Source organism: Callospermophilus lateralis, chromosome 18 (assembly GCF_048772815.1).
Source record: "Callospermophilus lateralis isolate mCalLat2 chromosome 18, mCalLat2.hap1, whole genome shotgun sequence".
NCBI classification, from domain to species: Eukaryota; Metazoa; Chordata; class Mammalia; order Rodentia; family Sciuridae; genus Callospermophilus; species Callospermophilus lateralis.
Genome location: NC_135322.1, coordinates 60,580,101 through 60,604,854, shown reverse-complemented (window position 1 = coordinate 60,604,854; position 24,754 = coordinate 60,580,101). Strand labels below are relative to the sequence as shown.

The window sequence follows — 24,754 nt, the reverse complement described above, 5'->3', positions numbered from 1 at the left end:
CCTGAAAATAGGTCAGAATTAAAAACACTGACTAGGCCAATAGCTGCAGGGCAAGGCCCGGGACCATGCTGCATAAAGAGACAACGTGTGTGTGCAGGTACTACATCTGGACGGCATCTATGATCAGCGAAGCCACCTGACTGAAGTTTATGACGTTGCAGTCATTTTCCAAGATCCACCTGTCATGTCTACTTTTCCTAATTGGATTACACAGGGCTGTGAAAGCTATCATCATGCCAGCATTTTCAAGTTTTTGATGGTGACATAATCTGTCAATTTCCCTAGGATGCATGTTACTTCTGGTTTTCTATGTTGGTAGGAAATCAGAGTTCCAGGGTTCTACTCAGCATTTCCTGCCACAATGGCCCCTAATCCCTGGATCAGAAACCAAAATGAGATTCTTCCTGGTGTCACACATACCTATTCCAATCATGCATTCTGGGATGAAAAGGTGAAACCGACAGGTCTGAGCTTCAAGTTAACCTGACTGATACACAAAACTGAAATGAAAAGGAGGGTGAGCAAATGCACAGAGGTAGCTGGAGGAAGTGAAAAGGACGTCTTCCTGTGGACGAAGAAGACTGGTGACCTCCTCACCTTGGATCAGAGGACGCCAAAGAGGCTGAGTACGGTTATGTGGATGTTGTAAGTAACGGGAAAGCGTGAAGAGGTCTGAGCAGGGGTATGAGATGGCCCAGGCTTTTGTCCAAGTCAAGAGGCAGAGGCTGGGCATTCGCCAGGGCTGCCCTGAGGCTGAGGACACTGTGCATGGAGGTGTGTGTGAGAAAGCTTGCAGATCCCATGAGAGACAAGACGTGGCAACTGATGACATGGCGGCACAAGAGCGATCAAAGAGGACCCTTTGAGTATGGATAGCTGGGAGGATGGCAGTATATTAAGAGGACAGGACGCAGGATCAGGAAGAGAAAGTCTCGCCCTGGCTGAATGGTTAACTAGGACTTGGGAATAACTTACGGTGATTTCTTTGCTTTCCTTCTACCAGTGTTGTTTTTATTCAGAAACACAGAAAATAATAAGATACGGCATTTTGCCAGGAAAGTTTTTACCTAAAAATATGAAACAAAGACAGGAAAGACAAGAGATTACTTAAAAACAATCTAAATGGTCCCCAAACTAATACAGATTGCTCAACTGGCAACAGTTTCCACAATATGCAATTAGAACGTGCTTGGTAACATCCGATCTATTAAGAAATGAATGACTCCTATATGTTATTTGTCTATAGATATTTAAGAAAAAGCCTATATTATTATTATTTTTTTTCCTGTGGTGCTGGGGATTGAGCCCAGAACCTTGTGTATGTAAGGCAAGCACTCTACCAACTGAGCTATATCCCCAGCGCCAAAGTCTATATATTTTTTAAGCCAATAGAGCGGAGTCATGCAAAGGAGGACTCTAGAGCCAGCACACCCGAGTCTAAGTTTCCTCTCTGTGCTCTGGTTTCCTTATGTGAAATAGGGCTGATTACAAAATCTACACTAAATCCAGTGAGTTAAGTGACTCGTACTTGGTGGCACCATTACATACATGCTTAGTGTGATCTAAACATGTGAGAATCCTTTGTACTATGTTGACAAGAGCACTTAGCTCTCTTTATTCTATTTACAAATGAACTTAACAGCCTAGATATATGGAAGATGAAGATATAGAAACTTTTTTTTTTTTTTTTTTGATACAAGGGATCAAACTCAGAGGTGCTTAACAACTGAGGCACATCCCCAGCCCTTTTTTACCTTTTATTTTGGGATACGGTCTTGCTAAGCTGCTCAGAGCTTTGCTAAGTTGTTGAGGGTGACCTCAAATTTGCCATCCTTCTGCCTCAACCTCCTGAGTCACGGGGATTCTAGGTGTGGGCCGCAGTGCCCAACAAGATGTAGGAATTATATTTGGTTGGAAGAGCTTTTAAATAGCAAAGAAAGAGCAAGACTTTTATGTTTAATAATCATGGACTTAAATCACATAATAAAGTTCATCAACCACAAACATGAATTGACAGATTGAATCATAAAGGTCCCAGCAGTTTATGGCAAACCAAGTGGCAGGATGAAAAACTTCATAATGAGCACAGGGGCAGAAAGTGGCCAAACATAAGCAGGAGTCATGCTTCATGCTGTCTGAGCAGTAATCCAGTCAACAAAATAGCTTTACACCAACGCTTTATCAAAAACCAAACATACTGCTACTGCTTGTTAATGCAGCTGGGTAGACTGTCTCGAGACTGACTGGAGCAGGAAATTAATAGCCTACTTCCTACCCTGGCAGTCAGCCGCATAGCACCTTCAGGAAGGAGCAGTGTGGCTTTCAAGTTCTTTGTCCACCCCCACTTAACAAACATTTCTGAACCCTCTCACACTTGGAGTCTCCTGACAGTCTACCCCTACAATTGGAAACAAAAAAGGCTATGAAAATATCCTAAGTTTAAAGCACATTAAAAATCAGGGAACATTTATATGTATTTCTAACATTTGGGATCTATTCATTGTTTGCCCTTTTGTAAAATAATAAGAAACGAAACATTATATTATAGCACCCTCTTCTGGTAACGACTGAGATTACATTCAGTGCAACGGTGTCCCCCGAAAATCTGAAGGTACCACTGCAGTAAGAGTACAGCAGTGTCATGGTTACAACAGAATATGTGAAAGGAGGGGAGAGGAGGAAGTCTGGAAAAGATGCTTTTGCTCTACGAGATGCACATGGCAGCTGGCCAGACATCGTAAGAACCTCAATGCCACATTTCATCTACTATTCGACATCTGAAGGAGTGTGACACAGGCCAGGCCTGATGCTGGAAGCCTGGATGCACAGCTGACTAGGTGGGACCTTGCTCTGAAGGTGTTTATGATTGGTAGTTACAAACTCAGAGAGATGTGCACAGAGACCACGGGATCACTGACTGAGGGACCCAATTCAGACTGGAAGATGGGGTGCAGCTTTCCCCAGGCAGCAACACAAGCATCGTTTAGAAAAGGTCAGACAGAATGAACAGTGGGAAGGGATATTTTAAGCCAAAGGAGAGGCATACATGTTTGGCCTGGGGGTGGGGGGAGTGTGAAACAACTGGGTTGGACTGTAGCAGAAAAAGCAGACAAAGGCCGATTATGCCAAGTCGAGAAGTTTAAACCTTTTCCTAAAAGGTACTGGAAGCCAGTAAATTATTCTAAGCAACTAAATGTCAAGATCTGGTCTACATTTTAGAGACTCGTTTCCATGGTTTCCACTGAGTTACCAATACTTCTGAAGTCACTAAATAAATGTCTTTGATCATATCTCTTAAAGAGGCAACACAATGAAGTAACCTGAAATCAAAACTAAACACAGCTGAAACATGCTTTTAACAGTGTAAAGTAAAAGCTACAGAAGCTACATGAAGCTGTTTGCAATTACCTTTTAAACTCATCATGGTAGAACTCGGATTTGCAGGTGACCATCTCACCACCCTGGATGTCCTCACGACTTCGGACTCCCCCAAACACGTACAGCTCCATGGCAACTCCACAGGCCACAGCTCCAAACCTAAAAGGCCACACAGCACAGCCAGCATGAGTCACGGCTGAAGATCCAAGTCCCAGTGCCTCTAGCGCTTGCTATAACCGCAGTAGCCAGCATTTCACGCACTTGAGGACCTTCCTTTCTAGGAAGTGTCAGTCAAATGAAAGGTCACTTTGAAAGAAAGAGGAAGAAGAGTTGGGTAAGGGCTTCAGACCAGAAAGGGAGTCTGCATTCACAGTCACTCACCTCCTCTCTTTCAGTGGACATATAGCAGTCCACTGCTGGGTCCTTGGGTCATAGCATTCCACAGATTCAAACAGTTTTCCATATGATCCTCCACCCATGGCATAGATTTTCTTTTTCATAGCTGCATAGCAGCCAATCTGAAAAAAAAAATAAAATGATATGGACAGAAGAATAGACAGTAACTCATCCAGAAACCAATTTATCACATAAAGGATTGATTTCTAACAGTAAAACTACAGTGCTTTTCTTTTTTTTTAAATTTTTTTTTTTTAGTTATTGATGGACCTTTATTTTATTTGCTTATTTAGATGTGGTGCTGGGAATCGAACTCAGTGCCTCATACGTACGAGGCAAGCACTCTATCCCTGAGCTACAACTCCAGGCCCCTACAGTGCTTTTCAATGATACCACAGGACTTAAAAATGAGAAGAGCAAGGGAATACACGTTTGAATCCCAGAGGAGGAGTTCTTCTGCATCCTAAGTCAAGAGTCCTATTTTCTAAAAGCTCTCCAAGGCTGGGGGTCTAGCTCAGTGGTACAGCACTTGCCTAGTGTACACAAGGCTCTAAGTTTAACCCTCAATATTGCAAAGAAAAAAAAAAAGTTCTGGTCTCTATTATTTTATCAATATTTGAAGATCCCAAGATACAGATTTCACAAAACAAGAAGTCATTTAATTCCTATCTAAATAGCTCAGCTGAAAGGGCACAAAGCATGTCTCTGTACCTAAAGATGTAAAATACCTATGATAACGCATGAAGCTTAGGCTTGATGGATACTCCTTGCCCACAACAGGACTATAAAAAAAGATGGGCTTTACTCTAAACAACTATGTAAGCTATTTGCTCTCACCTGTATACTGACTAATGTTTCTCCCCCATGTTGAACAGTGATTAAGGAACAGGTGGGGATATCTGGCTGCTCCCTAGATTAGTGCACACACATGGCACCATCAACAGACCTGTACCAAGCAGTGCCACCTCCTGCCCCAGAGTCAACTCTCAGGCACCCTCTCTTTCCTATCTTGGCATGTAGCTGTTGACAGGTATGGGAAGCTACTAATAAAGACAGAACTCGGGGCTGTGGTTGTGGCTCAGTGGTGGAGCGCTTGCCCAGCACGTGCGAGGCGCTGGTTTAGATCATTAGCACCATATAAAAAAATAAATAAATAAATAAAATAAAGATGTTGTCTCCAACTAAAAAAAAAGACAGAACTCTATCATTTTAAATCTTTAAGTACTCTGAGTTATATTAAAGGTATACTAAAGAAATAAATGAACAGACTAGTTATCACAAGCTATTGTCCTCACCTTCCTAACCATGGTCAAATCAGGTTGCTTTGTCCAGGTTTTAGAGTAAATGTCGTAGCACTCCATGGAAATCAGCTCCTTCTCACCGTCCTCCCCTCCCAGAATGTACAGCATCCCATCAATCTCCACAATTCCAAAGTTGTGTCTTGCCTGAAAACACATCAAAGATCTTCTTATGTAAAAGCTGATACTTGGTATTTAATATAGATTGGGGATATCATTTTATTGCAGTGTTCCAGCAAAAAGGGGTTCAAAACCACTTCTCCTAATGCATTTATTTCTGGCTTCACTAGCAATCGCCCTTCCAGCACAATAAAGAACCCCAAACCAGGCATTTTTCAGAACAAGGGAATAAAATGTGGTGAATTCACTGGCACAACCATTACTTTTTAACTCACATAACTCACAGCAAGAAAAAAGAATATTACCTTAGGTAATAATGGGTTTCACAGAATTGTTTTTGCATAGCAATGGGCTGTGGGTTTCCAAGTGGAGGAGTGAGACACAAAAGGGCCACAACTGTGCAGACTCTCCACGGGAGGGGCAGTGGGGAGGACTGGGCTGCTGAGGTCTGGGAGTGGCTGAAGCCCTGGGGTTGGCCATTCATCCAGCCACCACCTCAGAGCCCCATATGCTGAGCCCTGCTCTAGCATGAAGGTAAATCGGGACAGAAGGAATTTCCAGCCATCAAAGAGCCTCCAGAAGGATTAGGAAAGACCTTATGTGTGAGAGAAGAGGCAGGAGGAAACCCCCTGAAAAGTGAGGACACAGCAAAGGACTGAGGTGGGGGAGGAGCAGGCCGTGCAGTCTCCAGGGAGGTTCAGACAAGGAGGGACAAACAACACAAGGGCCCAGGGTAAGAGCAGGTGAGGCCTGAGCAGGAAGGAGAGACGCAAGGCAAGGGGGTCGTGAACACACAGGCGGGGCCTAGGCAGGGCTGCCTCTTCTCTTCCTAGACACTGGAACACTAAGCCAGCAAGAGGACCCAGGGGAAGAGGAAACCCATCACAGGAAACACACGTGGGGTACCTCATTCATGGGTGGCAATGCAGTCCACGTATTTGCGTCTGGGTCGTACTTTTCTCCTGAGCTCAGGGTCTGCTTATTTTCATCTTGGCCCCCGAACACAAACAAAAATCCCTCTGCAAGAATCACAGGACACACATAAGTCACCCAAAATGCACGTCCTCCAGCATGTCAAGCTCCACAGGGTGGAGCAGCATCTGGAGACCTTCTTCAGCCACCATAGTTTTGTTCTTGGACTCGGACCTTTGCCCCTTGGTGACAGAGCTGAGTTTGTGAGTCATTCTGACCACTCTGCTTTACTCATTAGTGTCTTTGAGGGGACTCCCACCCCTAAGATGAGAAGCCAGGCTGACACCACCTCTTCAGTCACTAGGCAGCTCCAGATCACCTCAGTTCACCTATTTTATTCCTGGTTCTGACTCTCATGCAACTTCTGACCCAAAGGCCACACCTGCCCTCAAGACCTCTGGGACACTCAGAGCTGAGCACCAGTGTGCTCTCTGTATTCAAAACAGGATCCAAGAGTAATTATGGAACTTCTATGAAAGGAGGATTAGATATTCTTCTTCAAAACAAATCTACATTGTTGGATAAAACACTTAAAAGCCAACAAAACAAAAAAGGAAAAACTGAAGGAAGAAGCAGAACCTCTAGAGTGGTCACCAGGCAAGGAACCAATGCTTCCAAGGCATTTCCCACTCTGAGGAATTTGCACTTTTGTCATGGGGATGAGAAGAGAGAAATCTAAGCCACAGGGCCACAAAAAGATCTGGTTTCTGGCAAGAAATCCTCTTCAAAATTCTATTCTCTCAGGATGCAGGTCAGTCAGAATCAGGCTCAGATTTAAACCCCCTTGCTTGCCTAGGAGACCTCCAGCCTTGAACTCTATTTACAGTAATACCAAATTAGTGGTGTTCTTAGGCAACGGGCAGAATCAAATGCAAAAATTCCATAGAAGAAAGTACTTTCATCTAAGCTTTAGACTATTAGCATTCTAAAACTTCAAAGCATCAATTATTCATACAAATAATTATTAATAAAAATACCAGCATCTAGTCAAAGATATTCAGACATAACAAGAAATTAAGGTCTACAAAAAAACAAAAACAGCAGAAGCAGAAGTCAGGAAATACAAATTCCAAATATTGGAGTACTCAGAAAAATGATAAAATAACAATGTTTATTTCAGACATAACAAGAAATTAAGGTCTACAAAAAAACAAAAACAGCAGAAGCAGAAGTCAGGAAATACAAATTCCAAATATTGGAGTACTCAGAAAAATGATAAAATAACAATGTTTATCATGCTTCAAAAATGAAATTTGAAGATAACTCTAGGAAACTTGGAACTGTAGAAACAATAGCAGGTTTCAGATAGGCGAAGAGCTGCTCCAAGAGGAAGCTGAGTGTCTCTTCCCAGCCATTGACTACCGGAAACTCACTCAAGTGGACGATGAACACAAATTCCACACTTTTTTTTTTTTTTTTAAGAGAGAGAGAGAGAGAGAGAGAGAGAGAGAGAGAGAGAGAGAGAGAATGAATTTTTTAATATTTATTTTTTTTTTAGTTTTTTCGACGGGCACAATATCTTTGTATGTGGTGCTGAGGATCGAACCCAGACCGCACGCATGCCAGGTAATTGATATAGATTGGGGATATCATTTTATTGCAGGGTGAACTCAGGGTCTAAGGAGAAGAGAAAGGCAGCCAAGCACGGCAGAGCAGCAGTCCCAATCCTTCCTGTCACCTCCTGAAGTAGGAGCTTTGAGTAATGTGAAGCAATTTTCAAACTTGTAAAAGTCAAGTAAAACATACTCTCCATAGTAAAATAATTTTGAGCCACTGCTAATTTAAGTAATATATTCTAAAGTCTCATAGGAATTCCACATAGCATGAATTCTGAAGATGGGAATATATGCCTCAAGAAAATACCAGGACCATGGATGGCTGCACAGCTAATCAGGGCACCTCTTTCTTAGTGACACCACCTAGTCTGTGTCCCTCCACCTTACAGATGACTGTGTACTGACACTTGGAAATAATGAGGACTGACGTAGATGCTCTTCTCTCAACCATGGTCTTGAAAGCTGTACCCACACTGACAATATCATCATGTAAAGACAATAAAATTACATCTTCAAAGGTTTTAGTCATTCCACTTGACCCTGAAATTATCTATTACTGGTCATGTGTTCAACTAAAACTGACTACAGGATGTTACCTGCTGAGAGAACTCCGTGGTTAATTCTCGGCATGCTCAAAGGTGCCAGTTCAATCCAAAGCTGCCTGTTAGGGTCATAAAGAGGACACATGCATCGCATCGCGGCCGTCGGTTTCCGGGAACTAAGGAAATAAATAATTGATTAGCAGTTAATGTTTTATGTAGTTCTGCTTACAAAAACCATTACTAGCTTTAGTGCTCTATAGAATGTTTAAAACATTAAACCATCAATTGCTATTATGCTTTAGAAACTGAAAAATATTCTGAATTCTTGTTTACATAGAACTACTTCTTCTTTTATCCCACCTTTCAAACACCTTGCACCCAAACTTACACTCTTTCCTCCCCGCCCACAGTCACAATGCACTCTGAGTAACCCCGGGGCTTGAAGTTGGCCAGCATTGCCTCTCCCTGCTGCGGCTGGCTGAGCGGAATATTGCTGCACTCTTTGACAATTTCTCGTACTAATGGTTCATTCAGCATCTGTTCCCGTAAATAACTAGAGTCCAAGCCTGAAACCCAGAGTGCTGACATGACATCCTTCATGTGGACCTGCAGAGGGAGAGAAAGGATGGGATTAGCCTTGGAGAGCAGGAGGGGCTCCAGAGCACACGTCCTCCAACTTGTAGAAAACTAACAACAGCCCCACTACTAACAGGCAAGGTATCAGGGCCAGGACGGCGTGAATGTGTGCTCACCCCTTTCCTTCCTGCTTCCCAGAGCCTCAGGAATAAAAGCTAAAAATTTTAAAACCATCTGTTCATATTTATATTTGAGGATCAGTGCAAAGTTTCAAGCAGCAGCTTTTTTTATATCTACGGGGTTTCTCTTCCAATAAGTAAACAGAGTAAAAAAGGACTATAATTTGCTTTATACCAACATATTTGGATGTTCTGGGAGTTCACATTTACATAGGTAATATATATGATATTATATGGTAAATTTAGATAATGCCTCATTGTTGGTAAGAAAAATATAGAAAAGCCCAAAGTAAAAAAATTCTGAGTACTCTATAATCATTCCTTAGTAATTGCTGTTCAAAATTAACTAACACATATAAGATGATTATATGCTTCTGCTGCTCTACACTGAACCAACTACTGCACTCCACATATGTAAGACGAAACACTATAAACGACTTGATTAATTGGTATATTTAGAGATTTTTCTTGGGTTTCAAGTAGTCATGTTAAGGTATACTCTCCTGTACTCTGAGTAATAAAAGCCAAGAGTATGGTATCAAGTTCAGATTAACAAAGGGCAAAGAATTGTCTCGTTTCCCTAGTAACCAGTCACCGTAAGTATTCTCACCCCTCTGAGACAAGAGGTTCCAGCAGAAGCTGGAGAGGAGTATTCTCTCCTGTGGTGGCCTCCATAAGCAGGGCAGGTGGATACTCTGCTATCTCCTCTTCTAATTTACCTGACTGACGTGGAAAAAAGAACACTACTATGTCCTGACTAAAACTAACAAAAGACTATACACAGGATTCCTCAATATACTCACTCATAGGTTTACGGTGTTTAAAAAATTATATGATAATCCTTAAAACTTAGGTTAATAGTTTCCAAGAACAATTAACAGCGCAACTGTACATTTTTGAAATCTACTCTCTAAAACCAACCTAATACATTTCTTATTTTAAAATGAGTAATTGGAGCTAGTTTCTTATTTATGAAGAGCAGACTGGAAATGAAGTCCTGTGCTTTTGCTCCCTCCCACAGTGTGCTTCTGATTTGGATCTGAGCCTTGATATTCTCTAGGAACCTCTTCCCCAAGCCACCACTCCCAGAACCTTGCCTGTGTGTGGAACCACACGGCTACACAAACTTCAGAGCCCGCCTGCTTCCTCCCCACCCAGTGCCAATCTCTCCAGGAGAACCCATCGAGCTCCTGAGGCAAGCCTATCCCCTCTCTGCTGGACTTCATGTGCCTGCTGAGGGCACCTGGGGGACAGGGTACACCCAGCGATGCAGCAGGCAGGAGGGGTGCCAAGGGCATGGGGAGAGACGAGGCAGTTCTGCAACCTCCCGCTTAGGCTTGAAGTGCACTTTGCCATTAAAAGCAAGGCAGGACAGATGTTACGCTTCCTCCCAGGTCCATCATCCCCGCGGATACAGACTGGGGTAAAAGGCCCATTGCTTTAGTGTCACAACCTGGTAAATCTTTCAAATTGACAAAGACAAAACAACTACAATATGAATTTAAAGCAAATAAAAATGCAACCTGAGACCATGCTGTCAGCGACAGATACCTTTCTTATTTCTGTGTCATGGGCTATCCACCGAATCACTGCTTCAAACACGTATCTTTCATTGCCCACATTCAACTTCTCAAGAGAAATCACTTCTTTGAGCTTCTGAGGACTCAGCTCCAGGAACTCTTCTGTGCTGCTGACGTCCCGGAAGTGAGTCTCCAGGTACTCTGTGGCGAGGTAATGGACGTGGTGCAGGCAGTAGTGCAGGGCAAAGTCTCGGATGCCGATGCAGTTCTCGGCAGCGATGCAGCCTTCCAAGAACTCACAGCACAGGGTCTTCAGGTCCGTCAGTAGCAGCAGGTCTGCTGCCTGCACAACATCCTGGATTGTGTCTTCGTTCAGCCTGATCTGAAAGAGGGTCACAGCATTTGATACCTGAATGTAGGTAATTATGGTGGGCCACTAATCTACTAGCTAAACCACACGAAGTCTCCACTTCTGCAGGCCAAAAACGAGGGAATACTTGAGATGCCAGGCACCTCCATCAAGAGGTCACCCTTGCACCAATGCAAGCGGATGTGTGCGTGCCTCAGTCGCCGTAGTCTTCCCCTGCTACATCCATGTGAACTCCCCAGCCCTGCCGAAGTGATGATCTGCCTTACTTCTGCAGCTCAGAGAAAGCTTCAGAGTGGAAATGTTTAGGACACAGCGTGGTTTCTTTAAATCCTAGCACCAGAGATGCTGAAAATCTTGCCTCTGACTATATGGGTTTTCTGTTCTGCCAAGTGGTATGCCCAGCTGAATGCAGGCCCTGAAGGAGAGCTTTCTACCCCTCAGCAGCCCCATTTTGAATACCAAAACACCATGGAGCAACCAAAACAATTTGGCCTTGAAAATACCTTTTGGGATAAATTCCTAGTATAAGGTTGTTTTTTCTCATTGTGAAAGTTTACTTTTCCTTTGTTTTACTCAGTGTAGAGATATGGCCACTATAATACTGCCACAATCATGGGTGAAGTCCCCAAATGAGGGTGCTTTCCTACGTTCAGAAATGTCAAGGAAAGTATTCAAAGAGCATAGCAAGAAACATCTTGTTCTATGAGATAGCAGAGAGCTATCAAATATAGGCATGTGGAAAAAAACAAAAACAAAAATACCACATCTCAATAAGACCAAACTGACAATTCAGGAGTTTGTTATAATTTATACTGCCACCGTGGTTTTACAATTAAAATTGGAATGAACCACAGAAGTTAATCTGAAAATACAGTCTTTCGTCTGGGGTCCAACTCTGAGCACGCATGCTCTCCCTGGCCAGTGATGTGCGGCGATGCTGACTCCAAGTAGACAAGGGGCTGGCCACAGGCCAGGTCGGCAGTGCTATAATCTCTCAGGGTTTTAAGGGCTGAACCCAAGTTACTTTAACTCTGTTCATTTTGAGCAATTACACACATACATGCCCGCTGCTGTGTTTAGAGAAAAGACGAGGGAATACTATGGATCACCACACACCTTCAGGATGAGAGTCCTGAGTGCGGCTCTGGACAGAACGAACGTGCTTAGAGAAGGCAGCAATACAGTTGGGACACCAAGAAATACGGAGGAGAGCGTCCATACAGAAAGGAAGAGCTCAACAGAAACACCTTGAAGGAGCCAGGGAGAAAGCTGGGCAAGACCTCAGAGAGGAAGAGGAGAAAATGCATTCTCCCGTCACTGTGAGCCACCCTGACCTCCTGCTAATAAAACCAGCCCCGACTCACATCCAAGCTAGACCTGAAATCACACTGTGGGGCTGGGGGTGGGAAGAGGGCAAAGGAAAAGCAAGATGTCTAGTCACGGGTCATTTCTTCCCTGGGCATCACTAAACGCCCAAGAGAGCAAAGGGCGATAGGGATAAAGACTGGGGTCAGGCAGGGATGGGGTGCTACTAAGGCACTGGGACCAGGGCATCACCAATGTAAGGGTGTCTTATCATTTGTGTCAACCTTCTTTCTTGGGAGTGACCTGTAAGGAGCTCTTCACTTCTATGAAGAAAGCCCACTGCCCAAGGAAGCTCTCGCCCTGCTGTGGGGACAGAACGCATTCCCTGACAGCATGGGCAGGAGCAAGACTGGATTCAAGATGCAGAAACAAGACATCAAGGGCAGCAGTGAGGGCCCACAGGGTCCCCCGCCCTGCCCATCTCCTGCAGCGTGGGCATAGGCTTCACGCAGCAAACACAGACGGACTGGGTCCAAGGCTGGTCATCAGCAGCTCGTTCAGGATCAGAGCCGGGAAGGGAGACCAGCACGGGGCGCCATCCCCAGGAGAGACCCCTGAAAGCCCACCATAATGGAAGAGGAAGACAAGGTCACTGGCCATGTGTGGCTGGAAGGAAACCCCCGACCCGAGCTCAAGAAGCCTCTGGGCCTCCTCCCTTGGGTCTTATCCTACCTGCCCACTGAAGATGTAATCCAGGATCTCTCTCATGACCATCACCGATATCCCTTCCAGTTCAATCTTATAAGTGGATCCATCATCTTTTGGAGGATTATAGTTTAACTTTGTCCTAAGAAAGGAAAAAAAATATAAAATTTCTATGAAAAAACAAATAGCTATAAATATTTATGCACTAAATATTCTACGATACATATTAGCTTTGCAATTCCACTCAGAAAATTTAGTTTATTAACTTTAAGTCAACATATTCTTACAACTTTCAACTATAAAACATTGGTACCAATGTTCAAGATGCTGCTGCTGCTTCTTTTTTTTTAAGTTGTAGGTGAACACAAGAATCTCTATTTTATTTTTTATGTGGTGCTAAGGATTGAACTCAGTGCCTCACATGTGGTAGGTGCGCACTCCTACTGCTGAGCCCCAGCCCCAGCCCCAGATGCTGCTTCTTTTAAAAAAACGCAAAACAGACAAATGAAGAACTAAGATCCAAGTGACCATGAATCTCTATTCACTTGGAAATCCAAGTTCTTTTAGGCTTATTATTTGTGTATTCATTTATCCTATAATTATTTTCAATTATGTAACAAGGACTTCACAAGCCCACTACTCAAAGCAAAAGCTAAGTGTTGACAATCATCAGCTTTAACCAAATGGTTCTCTCCATACACTACTCTGTTTCTAACATTGGAAGTAACTATAATGCAAATCTTGGGTTGAATTTTTTGCTTCCTTTATTTGTTCATCCACAAGAGCCTATCTCCTGGTTCTGTTGTGTAACTTTCCACTTTCCTATGGATGGTTTCTGGGGCTGTCATGAGGTTCTTGATGGTCTGAACATGTTTTGCTGTAACGATTATGTACACATCTCCATTTGTACTCTGTAAAAGAACTTCCCTTGGGTATGCCGGGAAAAGGAGTTGGGTTGCATTATCCACCAAAGCAGAAGATGATAATAAATATTCTCCACAGCTGAGCAGCTGACAGCCTCATCTCTGTCTGTGGATACACACACTCTATGATGCCTGAACCATCATCACTCTGAGGTTGGCCCCAAAGGTGACTGTGGCATCACACTGAGACTGCCAATCTGCATTTCCCCATCCAGGTACTGAATGTCTCTTCATGTGTTTGTGGCCAGGTTTCCTCTTCTGTGAAATAGCTGTTAAGTTCATGTCTGTTTCTCTCTTTTTGAGGTGCTGGGGGCAGATGCAGGGCTTCATGCATACTACACAAGCACTCTACCCACATCCTTAGCCATTCCTTTCATATAAAGGGTTCTTTATATATTCTTTTTTTTTTTTCCCTGAGGCAATGTCTCACTAAGTTGCTTACAGCCTTGCTAAGTTGCTGAGGCTGGCTTCAAACTTAAAATCCTCCTGCCTCAGCCTTCAGAGTCACTGGGATTACAGGTGTACACCACTGAGCCCAGCTATATTCTTGATATTCATCCTTTGGTAGACTCTAGCTTTCATAAAGGTGATGGGCAATTTGAAGAACAATTTTTCAAAGCCAATGCTTGTAAGTCTTGTTTGCAATCTACCCAAGTCTAAAAGATATTCCAAATATTCTTTTTTTTTAACATACTTCTTTTTAATTCATGACTCATATCCTCAATAGTCATAGTATTATTCTTCAATCCATATATAGTTCTCATATGGCTTCATTCTCCTACTCTCTAAAACTACTACTTTACATTTTCTTCTTTTTCCTCAAACCTGAAGCACAGTTCCTGATCATCTTCAGCTGATACACTTAATTCTCATTTCATTATGAAGACAGAGCAGTCAGAAGAGTGTTTTAACATGCTCTGTTCACCAAAACTACCAAACCACCTGTGCTGATACTCACGTACCTCCTTCTGTGACCTGAGTGTACTATCCTTGTCCCATCTATGGATACTATCCTCATTCCAAATACTCTTTATTAAGATTTTCTGGCTGGAGCTTGGGTTGTGGTTCAGTGGTAGAGCACTTGCCTAGCATGCATGAGACACTGGGTTCAATCCTCTGCACCACATAAAAATAAATAAATAAAATAAAAAGATACTGTGTCCATCCACAACAATTTTTTTAAAAAAGGCTCTATGGAAAAATATATATTTAAGTTAAAATTTTAAAATAGCTTTGAACATAATATTGACAGAAATTACAACTATGTTAAATCTCAGAAATGGCATTATGTTAACCGTTACCAAGCAACTACGCTTTCTAAAAAAAAGTAAAGAGTATCTCACACGCTGATCCTAAGCAGCAACAGCTACATGGAAAACATTTGGAAACCAGAAGTTAAACTTACCTTTGCATTCAGAACTCTATCTAATGAAGTCAATCAAGAATCAGACTTCTGGTAAAGAATACAAGGAGAGCAGGAAACCACATTAACAAAATTTCCTAAACTAGAAACAAACAAGAACATCTGATCTGAAACACCGAGGCCATGAGTCTTAGCTCAGCAGTGAGCAAAGGCCACACATAGAACACACACACAGACCCCCCCCCCCCCCCCAGGCACAGGAACCATGGGACCGGGGAGCTGTGGACAGAGGGGAGAAGGACAAACTGAAAACAGCCAAGTCTTCTGGAACAGCCAAATTCACATAACTTCCCTCCTAAGTTTCTACACAGCTCCCTGCTAAGAGTTTAGTAAGTCTCTCTCTAGCTGTGGTGGAAGAAAAGTGATTTTTATTCTGAAAAGGATGGAACTGAGGTCTCGACAGGGGCACCAGGCGCATCTTCGGGAAGGCATGCTGCCCCAATCAGCGTGAGAGAACATATGCACCCAGCCTCCACCGACTCAGCTCCTAACACACTGAAAGCAAGACCAATATCCTCAAGCAAGAAACCCCAAGACTCTCCTAGAGGATTCCATCAACCCAAGAGTACAGACCTGATGGTATTGACATTGATCTGTCCCAGGAAGATGGGCCAGCTTGACCAAGAGAGAGTGAAAGCCGCAGTCAGCAAGTGTGGCCCTTGGGCTCCAGGCCTTTCCATGTTACAACACAAGTGGAAAATGGAACTTACTCCAGGTAAATAGGCCCCGGGACCAGATGGGCTAAGACTCTCCAGGTGTAGCTCCAGCTATCAGAAGACTGTACTGTCTATCTGCACACACCTTTTTTTTTTTTTTTTTTGCATACTGGTTAAGAAACTGATGGCCCTACTCTTAAAATTGAGTACACAGGATTCACTAGACATCTAAAAAAAGACAATAGGTAAACCAAAATCAACAGGGAAAAAAGTGAAGATTATGCTAAATTGAAAAGCTCAAGGAAAAAAAGAAAACCTCTCGTTAATAATCCCAGGCAGAAAAGAGAAGATATTGTGCTCATGAAATAAGAACAGGTACTCCAGAAAGAAACAAAGAAAAACAAAAATATTTTAATGGTTGTAAAACAACAAAAAAAATTTTTTTGATTGATTGAACCCAGGGGCATTGAACCTCTGAGCCATATTCCCATCCACTTTTATTACGTTGAGACAGGGTCTCACTAAGGTACTTAGGGCCTTGAATTTGCAATCCTCCTGCTCAGCCTTCTGTGTTGCTAGGATCACAAGTGTGTGCCACAGTGCCCAGCACAAAACAAACTTTTTCAAATATAAAGTCCAAATGAAAAGTTGAGGAATCTCCTACAAAAGATAGAAAAAGACAAGGAAATAGGAAAGTAAAAAAAAACTATAATGTCAGTACAGAAGGTTGGACATCTGAAAACAGGAACATCTCACAGCAAAAAGAATACCATGTGCTCATGACATGGAAGAAACAGACCCACTCCAGGTCTCTTCCTTCTATTTCAGAATAGTTAAAAGAAGTAAAAAGGCTTAAAATTTTCAGAGAGAAAATAGGCTACACAGAAAGGAAGGGCAGTCAGATGGCTTCATGCTTATAAATGGAAGTAAACAATGGGAGAGGACTTCAAAATCCTGGAGGAAAATTATTTCCAACCTAGATTTTTTGTTGCTGTGTTACAGTGCTGGCGATTGAAATCAGGATCTCACACATGCTGGGCAAACGCTCTACCACTAAGCCACATCAGCACCCCAACACAGATTTTCATAACTGACCAAACTATCAATCAAATATCAAGATAGAATAAAGACATTTTATACACAGAGGTTCTACCAGTGTGGCTTTTCTGCCATAAGATCACAAAACAATTTACCTCTCATGCAATCTTTTTCAGAATGCTGTTGGAAAATGTGCTTTAATCAAGTCAAGAAAGTTTCTGGACACTAAAAAAAATAGGATCCAGCAAATCAAGTGAAGGGAATGCAGGGAGATGGTAGAGGATGGTCCCAGGACAACAGCTATGGGCCAGTACAAGGGAGCCAGTCTTATTTTGCTGTGAGTAGGAGGCGCTTGCCAGTCTTTAGGAAGATGTGATGTATATCTGAAGGTATAAAGATGGTATTTAGGGGCTCGGGATGTGGCTCAAGCGGTAACGTGCTCGCTTGGCATGCGCGGGGCGCGGGGTTTGATCCTCAGCACCACATAAAATAAAATAAAGATGTTGTGTCCACCAAAAACTGAAAAATAAATATTAAAAAAAATATTTTTAAAGATGGTACTTAGACAACATTGCTTTCTCCCTATATTTAAAATCTACACTCCTGTGTCAACAGCTTCTTTAGAACTCCAGGTTTTATTCAATAGGCACTTCTTGCAGCACCCTAAAGTTTATCTAGACCTGACACTTTTATTAATAATGATGAAAAAAAATTCAGTCAATTCCTAGTTAAGAGAGAAAACAGAATGTGGTAAGAATAACACCCAAGTCACTAACACTCGGCTTCACAGGCACTGTACCATCTTGATGACACAGGCATGTCTTTTTGGTGAGTTTCTCTTAGGATGTCACTATCTATACTTGTGGCTGTGCTGGTTATCAATGTATTGCTTCTTGGCTCTAAATTCACCCTTTTAGATCACTTGGTGAAAAAGGGTCTGGGCCTTTGAAATCATTTTCCTTGGTCAACTGGCACAATGTAATTTCTTTAGAAGAGGGCACAGGAAACACCACAGGAGGAAAGGGTTTGCTTCCTGGTTCTGGCTCCCTCTGTGTGGGCTCTCTCCTGGGTCCAGGTTCCTGCAGCGGGCAGCTGCCAGCAGTACTTTGCGGTTCCCTGGCACCTCCTTAAGGCACCTCCCCATGAAGCTTTCTCACTTACCTTAGAGGACAGAATTACAGTAAGTTCTACCAGTGTGGCTTTTCTGCCTTTCCGTGAGCCAGGGGTATGTCTTGACTAGGCTGTTCAGCCCCGAGAGTGTACTTGCCCTCTCCGTTATTCCTACACTTGTAGAATTTTCTTTACTTCTTAGTAACCAACCAATCCCCATTACTCCAATCTCCTGCTGTTAAATGACTCTTATTGAGTCCAACTAAAAAAAAAAAAAAAAGGCGCTCTGGTAGGGGAGTTTCCACATGGAATCTGCAGTTTTCTTATTAGTATAGTCCAGTTCAATAAAAGCTGGCTGCATCTGCACGTGCAATGCAGACAGCACTGGACAGGGGAAACCAGGCCACCAGGGAAAAGGGTCCCTGGGTACCCGTCATTGTTTCCCTTTCTATTTTTGACTCACGTGACCAGAGTTTTAAAAAGATGATTACTTGGTCATTACAATGAGAGAGGAATCCTTTTAAAGAGTGCAGTTTTCACTGAGCAGGTTAGAGAATACAGAAGGTGGCAAAGAGGACAAAGGAAGGCTAGTTTAAATATGAGCATGACCCCTTCAGGCTTCCGATTATGACAGTTTCCAAAGCCTGTGAAAAGATGAACTGTACAAAGTCTTCCCACATTTGAAGGTTAAGGGAGAAAACTAACTATGGTTGAGGCTTGCCTGCATCAAACTCTCCCACCGTCCTACCCGACCTGACTGACCTCCCCTTGCAACCTGTGAACACCCAACTTCCACCTGCCCTTGGAAGACCAGGTCCCAGACTCTGTAACTAGACCGTTTCCAGATCCCTCCGCCCTCATGCTGTTCTTGTGGCAGGTACAAATCACCTCCCTGCCGAGTCTTCTCTGGCGCTGCACCCACACCTTTACCATGACACAGCGTGGGGCCGTCTCGGTTTGGCCTGAGGTGCAGTGTTCTGTGCTATTTCCTTTACTGAACTCCAAGGTCCTCGTGGCTGGAATCCTTAACCACTGTAATCTGCAATGCAGCCCGGCGGCAGCTGACGAAAAATAGACGACACTCAACAATTATTTGTAAAATAAGTTTTTTAACTCTGAGGTGCTGTCACATAGAAGAGTTTTCCTGATGACCTCGGATACAGTGAAGCTAAACAGAACCAGTACTGAAATCTGTCCAGTGCTGAAAGGCCAAGGCCCACATTTGAAGGTTAAGTGAGAGGCAGCACTTCCTTCACTGTAACTCACTGGGGACCTGGTCAAACAAGGTTCTCTGATTGAGAAAGTTGGTGGAGGGCCTCAGTGTCTGCATCTCTGATAAGCTCTCTGGGGATGTGGACAGATGCCTCTGGTCTCCAGACCACTCTCTGGGCAGCCAGGGTTTAACTGGTGCTTCTCAACTGATCCATGGTATATTATTGTATTTCCAACCCATTCCAGATGGATATTATATAAGATATAATAAAAATTAACTTCCAGGAAAATGAAAAAGAAAAGGCATAAAAAATACAGGCCCCGATAGTTTCTATCAGTAGATTCAACAAATGACTCTAGCAAATTGCTGTCTATAGGAGTTGCCGAACTCTTCCTTTTGATGACTGTACTTATACTCTCCTGCACAGGTGACACACAGCTTGCAGGCCACATGTTGGTAGCCTCAGGGTGGAAGAGCTTCAGTCTGACACAAATAGTGAAAGCTAGAAGAGCTTCAGTCTGTCTCAAACCATGAAAGCTGGAAGACTGGCTTCTAGAACCTTCCAATCTCAATGAGTCCCTCAAACCCGCTGTGCACCAGCCTTATTGCAGTGGCCCAGGAACTTGCCTCAGACCCCTTTTTGCTTTTTCCCCTCCAACCCCACAGTTTAAATCTCTGTATGCCTTTGGCTCCTACTCCATTCTATTTTGACATTTCTTTCTTTCAATAAACCCCAATATTTTGAATCCCCATCAATTAGCTGTCCCCTTCAATATCTAGCCTAGTTTCTCCTTAGCCCCCCCACCCCCCTTTTAATGGTGCTGGAGCTAGAACCCAGGGCTTTGTGCATGTGAGGCAAGCACTCTACCAACTGAGCTGTACCCCCAGCCCCAGCTTTCCCTTTTATATGTAGATTTTTCTCACCTTGCACATAATCCTATCCCTGTCACATATAACTGAGAATTCAATGAACAACAATATAAAGCTAAAGGTTAATAACTGATTGCTTGTTTCTAAAGTTAGCTTATAAATTATGTATCAACTGTTCTTTTCTGTCCTCACTGCAGTAAGCTACAGGGTCATAATCAGATTTGTCAAAAGTCACAATATCCTTGGTTTTTATTTAAAAAAAATTATATATATATATATATATATATATATATATATATATTTATTTATTTTAGTTGTAGTTGGACATAATATCTTTATTTTATTTATTTATTTTTATGTGGTGCTCAGGATCGAACCCAGTGCCTCCCATGTGCTAGGCGAGTGCTCTATTGCTGAGTCCCAACCCTAGCCCTGATTTTTTATTTTTTCTTTCCACATTTTTTATTGGTGCATTGCAATCGTACATAATGGTGGGATTGGTTGTTACATATTCATGTGTGCACACAGTGTAGCAATACAATTTGGCCAATATCACTTCCCAGGACTTTCTCCCTCCTTGTTTTTATTATTATGTGATGTTAAGTTACAATTCTCTCATAGAAAATGTAGCAGTCAAGAGATCTGAGAAGTTTTCCATCCAATTGGGCCATGACATCCAGTCAGGCAGAGCCACGTGGTATTACTACATAGACTCCTCTCTCAGACAGGGCCTTGCGAGTCCTCTGGGGCTAAGCCTGGCCAAGCCAACCAGTCACAGAGGAGCCACACAACCCTCCTGCAATCAGAGTCCAAGTTTATTTTCATCTAATCACCTTTCTTTTGGCCAAGCATTTAAAATTTTGTTTTATTAAAGTTGAGCAAAGAGTGAAACAAAATCAAATTTGCTTTTTCTTAACAACACTGAAAAATAAAAGGTGTGGTAGAAAAAGGTTGGTAGCAAGTAGCTAATAAAGAAGTTGGGGGCTGGGGCTGTGCTCAATGGTAAAGTGTGGTTGCCTTACATGTGTGAAGCACTGGGTTCAATCCTCTGCACCACATAAAAATAAATAAAGATACTGTGTGTTTCATCTACAACTGAAAAAAAAAAAAAAAGAAGTTGGGCTGGTACAGTCATGCACACCTGTAATTGTAGATTTGAGAGGCTGAGGCAGGAGATCACAAATTCAAGGCCAGCCTTAGCAACTGAGTGTGACCCTATCTCAAAAATTTAAAAAAATAAATAAAAAGGGCTGAGGATGTATGTAGCTCAGTGGTAGACTGGCCCTGGGTTCAACTCCCTGGGCTGCAAAACAACAAAAAGTTAATATTAGTTTTGGGTGCTGGGGATTAAATCAGGGCCTCTCTTGGGCTAAGCACACATTCTACCACTGAGCTACACTCACAGCCAAGAAGTTGGTATGATCCAAAGTTTGATATTCATGAAAGGAGTCTACAACTTTTAAATAATTGTGGTAGAGACAAAGGAATCTGTTGGGTACATGGGGTCTCTTCTTAGAAGCTTTGAAACTGCTGAGGAAGTTCGATGTGTCTAAATGCCACAGTGGCAGTCCAGGTAATCAGGCCCAGTTCCCTCTCTTTCAAGAATCACTCCAGACCTCACTGCAGGGGACATGATATGACAACAAGAGAGATTAAGCCTAAGTGACCTCTTCTCTGATGCAAAAGCCTTCTCCAATTAAAGGAAGAACACATACACAGAACATAGGAGAATGTAATGTTTGAGAAGCCAAGACTTAGAGAAATGTGGGGTGATTCATGGGCATTACTCATGATTAAATGATTCATGTCATCTGGAATTGTGCAGCCACCATGACCAGGCTGATATATGAGGACAGTGCCTGGCCAGCCCTCTTATGCCAAACTAGTAATTCATGCTTTTTTTGGAAACTGGTTTTGTAGAGAATCCCCCCACTCCTCTTTTGCCTCCACAACCTTTCAAAAACCACATCAAAAATGGATCTTTAGGGTAGAGGATTTTCTGGGCAGTGAAGCCTCTCAATGTGATACAGGAGAGGTGAAAACAAGTCTTATCTGTTCAAACCCACAGAGTGCACACGGGTGGGAAGGAACCCTGATGTAAACCAGGTGTCCGTGCAGGTTTATCAATGGTAATAATTGGCCACTCTGGTGGGGGTTGGTGATAATGGGGGGGGGGAATATGCACAAATGGGGTCAGGTTCAGGGGATATCTCTATGCCTTCTTCTCAATTAGTATTATTTTACAGTGCCAGGGATCCAACCCAGGGCCTCATGCCAAGCAGGAATCTACCACTAAGCCACATCCCCCTCTGCCTTCCTCTCACTTCTGCTGGGAACCCAAAACTGCTCTAAAAAATAAAATCTTAAAAAAAATTAATAATAATAAAGTCTATTTTTTTTTTTGGTACTGGGGATTAAACTCAGGGGCACTCAGGCACTGAGCCACATCCCCAGTTCTATTTTGCATTTTATTTAGAGATAGGGTCTCACTGAGTTACTTAGTGCCTCGCTATTGCTGGCTTTGAACTTGTGATCCTCCTGACTCGGCCTCCCGAGCTGCTGGGATTACAGGTGGGATTACAGGTGTACGCCATCATGCCTGGCATAAAGTCGGTTTTAAGGGATGTTTTTGAGCTCTATTCAAGTTAACTCAATTTACAATTATCTTTCCATCAACAGACAGCATCTTCTCATGAAGGCCTCTGGTATACACATGAGGGTGGGAAAACAGGGACTGGTCTATGTCACAGTCCTGCCACCCAGAAGTCCCATCAACATAGGAGGACAGTATTCATAGATGTCTGAGACGTGACTGGAGGTCTCCAAGAAAAGCCCAAGGAAGTCCCTTGGCAAGTGGTGGACATGAGCAGGGTCCAGAGACCCATGGTAAGCTCCCCTCCCAGCACGGCCAGCTGCGGGTCCTCAGGTCCCCCTGTGGCAGGCCAAGTGAGTACTGAGGGCAGAAGCAACAGGACCATGGAGGGGCCATTGCTTGTGGGGAGCCGCCCTCAGCCTCCCTGGGCAGTGGGAGCACCGCAGGATGAGGAGGAGGTGGTCTGCCAGTGGAGGTGCAGTGCATTTCCTGTCCTTCACAGTCTCCTGATTTCCTCCATGAATGCTCTCCTTTTACCTGGAGAGATCAAAATTTTTTCCCTCACGTAGATCCTGAAATGAATTTTAAGAGCAGTTCCCCTACTCCACTTCCCAGAACCTTCTAGAGAGGCTTTATAGACAAGCAGATTCATGGGTCCCATCCCAGGCCAGCTAGGTCAGGTCCATGGCTGTGTATGTGAAAAGCGCGTGGCTTATCCTGACACGCTCCAGGCCTGGCATGCCCTCCACACTCCTCCCACATGCTCAGGTCCTAAGTTTTGCTCCAATGACATCTCCAGAGCTGTTGGACACCCACCGTCAATCATTTCCTCTCCCTCCTCGGCTTTATGTTGCTTCACAGAATTTATAACACCACCACTAATGAACGTTACTTGTTTAATGTCAATATCATGAAAACAGACTGCTCTGCTTCCTGCTGTATCTCTCTACCTAATAAAATGCCTGGGATTTGATATATTTGTTGGCTTGATGATGAGCACAGTGCCAGGTGAGGAAACAATGGATTTTAACCCTGTGGTGTCAGAGACTGGTTTCATGTGGCCTTGAAATCGAACGACCACACATGTCAGAAACACCTCACCGACTGAGCTCTCACCACACCAGCTGGCTTGCGCTGTCCCTGCCCGTAGCCCAGGTGTGCTGCAGTCAACAGTGCAAGCACTCAGACCCCACATATTCCAAGCCCAGCGGTCCACAATGCAGGGATCTGTCCTCAGACGGAGGCCCCTGTGGAACTGGACTCCAAGGCTGGATATAGGAGGAGGTCCTACTAGCACTGCCTGGGAAAACCCAGTCACAATGCAATGGAAAAACACAGGGCCTAGGAAAGATGTCAGGAAACCAAGGGTTTGCTACTGTCCAGCTGGCATCCTGCCAGCCAACAGCAAAGCAAAGTTGAAGCAGGTCCCTTTGCACTAGAGGATCAGAGACAACCTGTGCCTTCCCATCCCCTGATGGCCTCTTTTCCCCAATTACATGACACACGAGGAGGCACCAGAATGCTGTCCATTTTCCTCCTGACAGCACATCTGCCATTCTGGAGATGAAATTTAGCATTGTGTATCTGGCTCTGCTCTGAGTTGGCTGTCAATTACTTCAACATCCAGAAGAAACACGAAAAGAGCAATTGTGTGTCTGAGAGTCTCGTGATGTGAATGAAGAAGAAATCTATCTTAAGGAAGAACGTGTTTTCTGAAAAGAAGATGGAAAGAGAATTATAACTTTACAGGAGGATAGCTCAAGGAAACTTGTGCAGAGTATACCTGCCGAGACCACAGGGAAGCAGGTCTGCACAACTACAAGACACAGTGATACCAGGTAGAAGCAGCTATCCTCAAAGGAAAAGATATAAAGTGTCACTAACCACTGCAAACTGCATGGGGGGAAACACACCTTTGTTTTGTACAACTAGCCTCTTAAAGGTGCCAGGCACGATAATTATCAGGAATGAATTTAGAAACCTGATCCCAACTTAATCAACCTTTATGAAC

At 43.4% G+C, this 24,754-nt stretch overlaps 1 protein-coding gene across 2 annotated transcripts in view; it reads right to left on the bottom strand.

The window, feature by feature from the left end:
- Positions 1-24,754, bottom strand: part of Gan (gigaxonin) — a 383,888-nt gene that overhangs the window by 11,372 nt on the left and 347,762 nt on the right. For both annotated transcript variants that reach the window (XM_076837793.2, XM_076837792.2), the window contains exons 2-9: positions 12,945-13,059; positions 10,569-10,919; positions 8,651-8,868; positions 8,317-8,438; positions 6,099-6,211; positions 5,070-5,219; positions 3,760-3,896; positions 3,409-3,537 (exon numbers count right to left, since the gene is read on the bottom strand). In XM_076837793.2, the coding sequence (XP_076693908.1) occupies positions 3,409-3,537; positions 3,760-3,896; positions 5,070-5,219; positions 6,099-6,211; positions 8,317-8,438; positions 8,651-8,868; positions 10,569-10,919; positions 12,945-12,986 (1,262 nt within the window). In that variant the 5' untranslated portion in view covers positions 12,987-13,059. The remainder of the gene's footprint in view (positions 1-3,408; positions 3,538-3,759; positions 3,897-5,069; positions 5,220-6,098; positions 6,212-8,316; positions 8,439-8,650; positions 8,869-10,568; positions 10,920-12,944; positions 13,060-24,754) is intronic.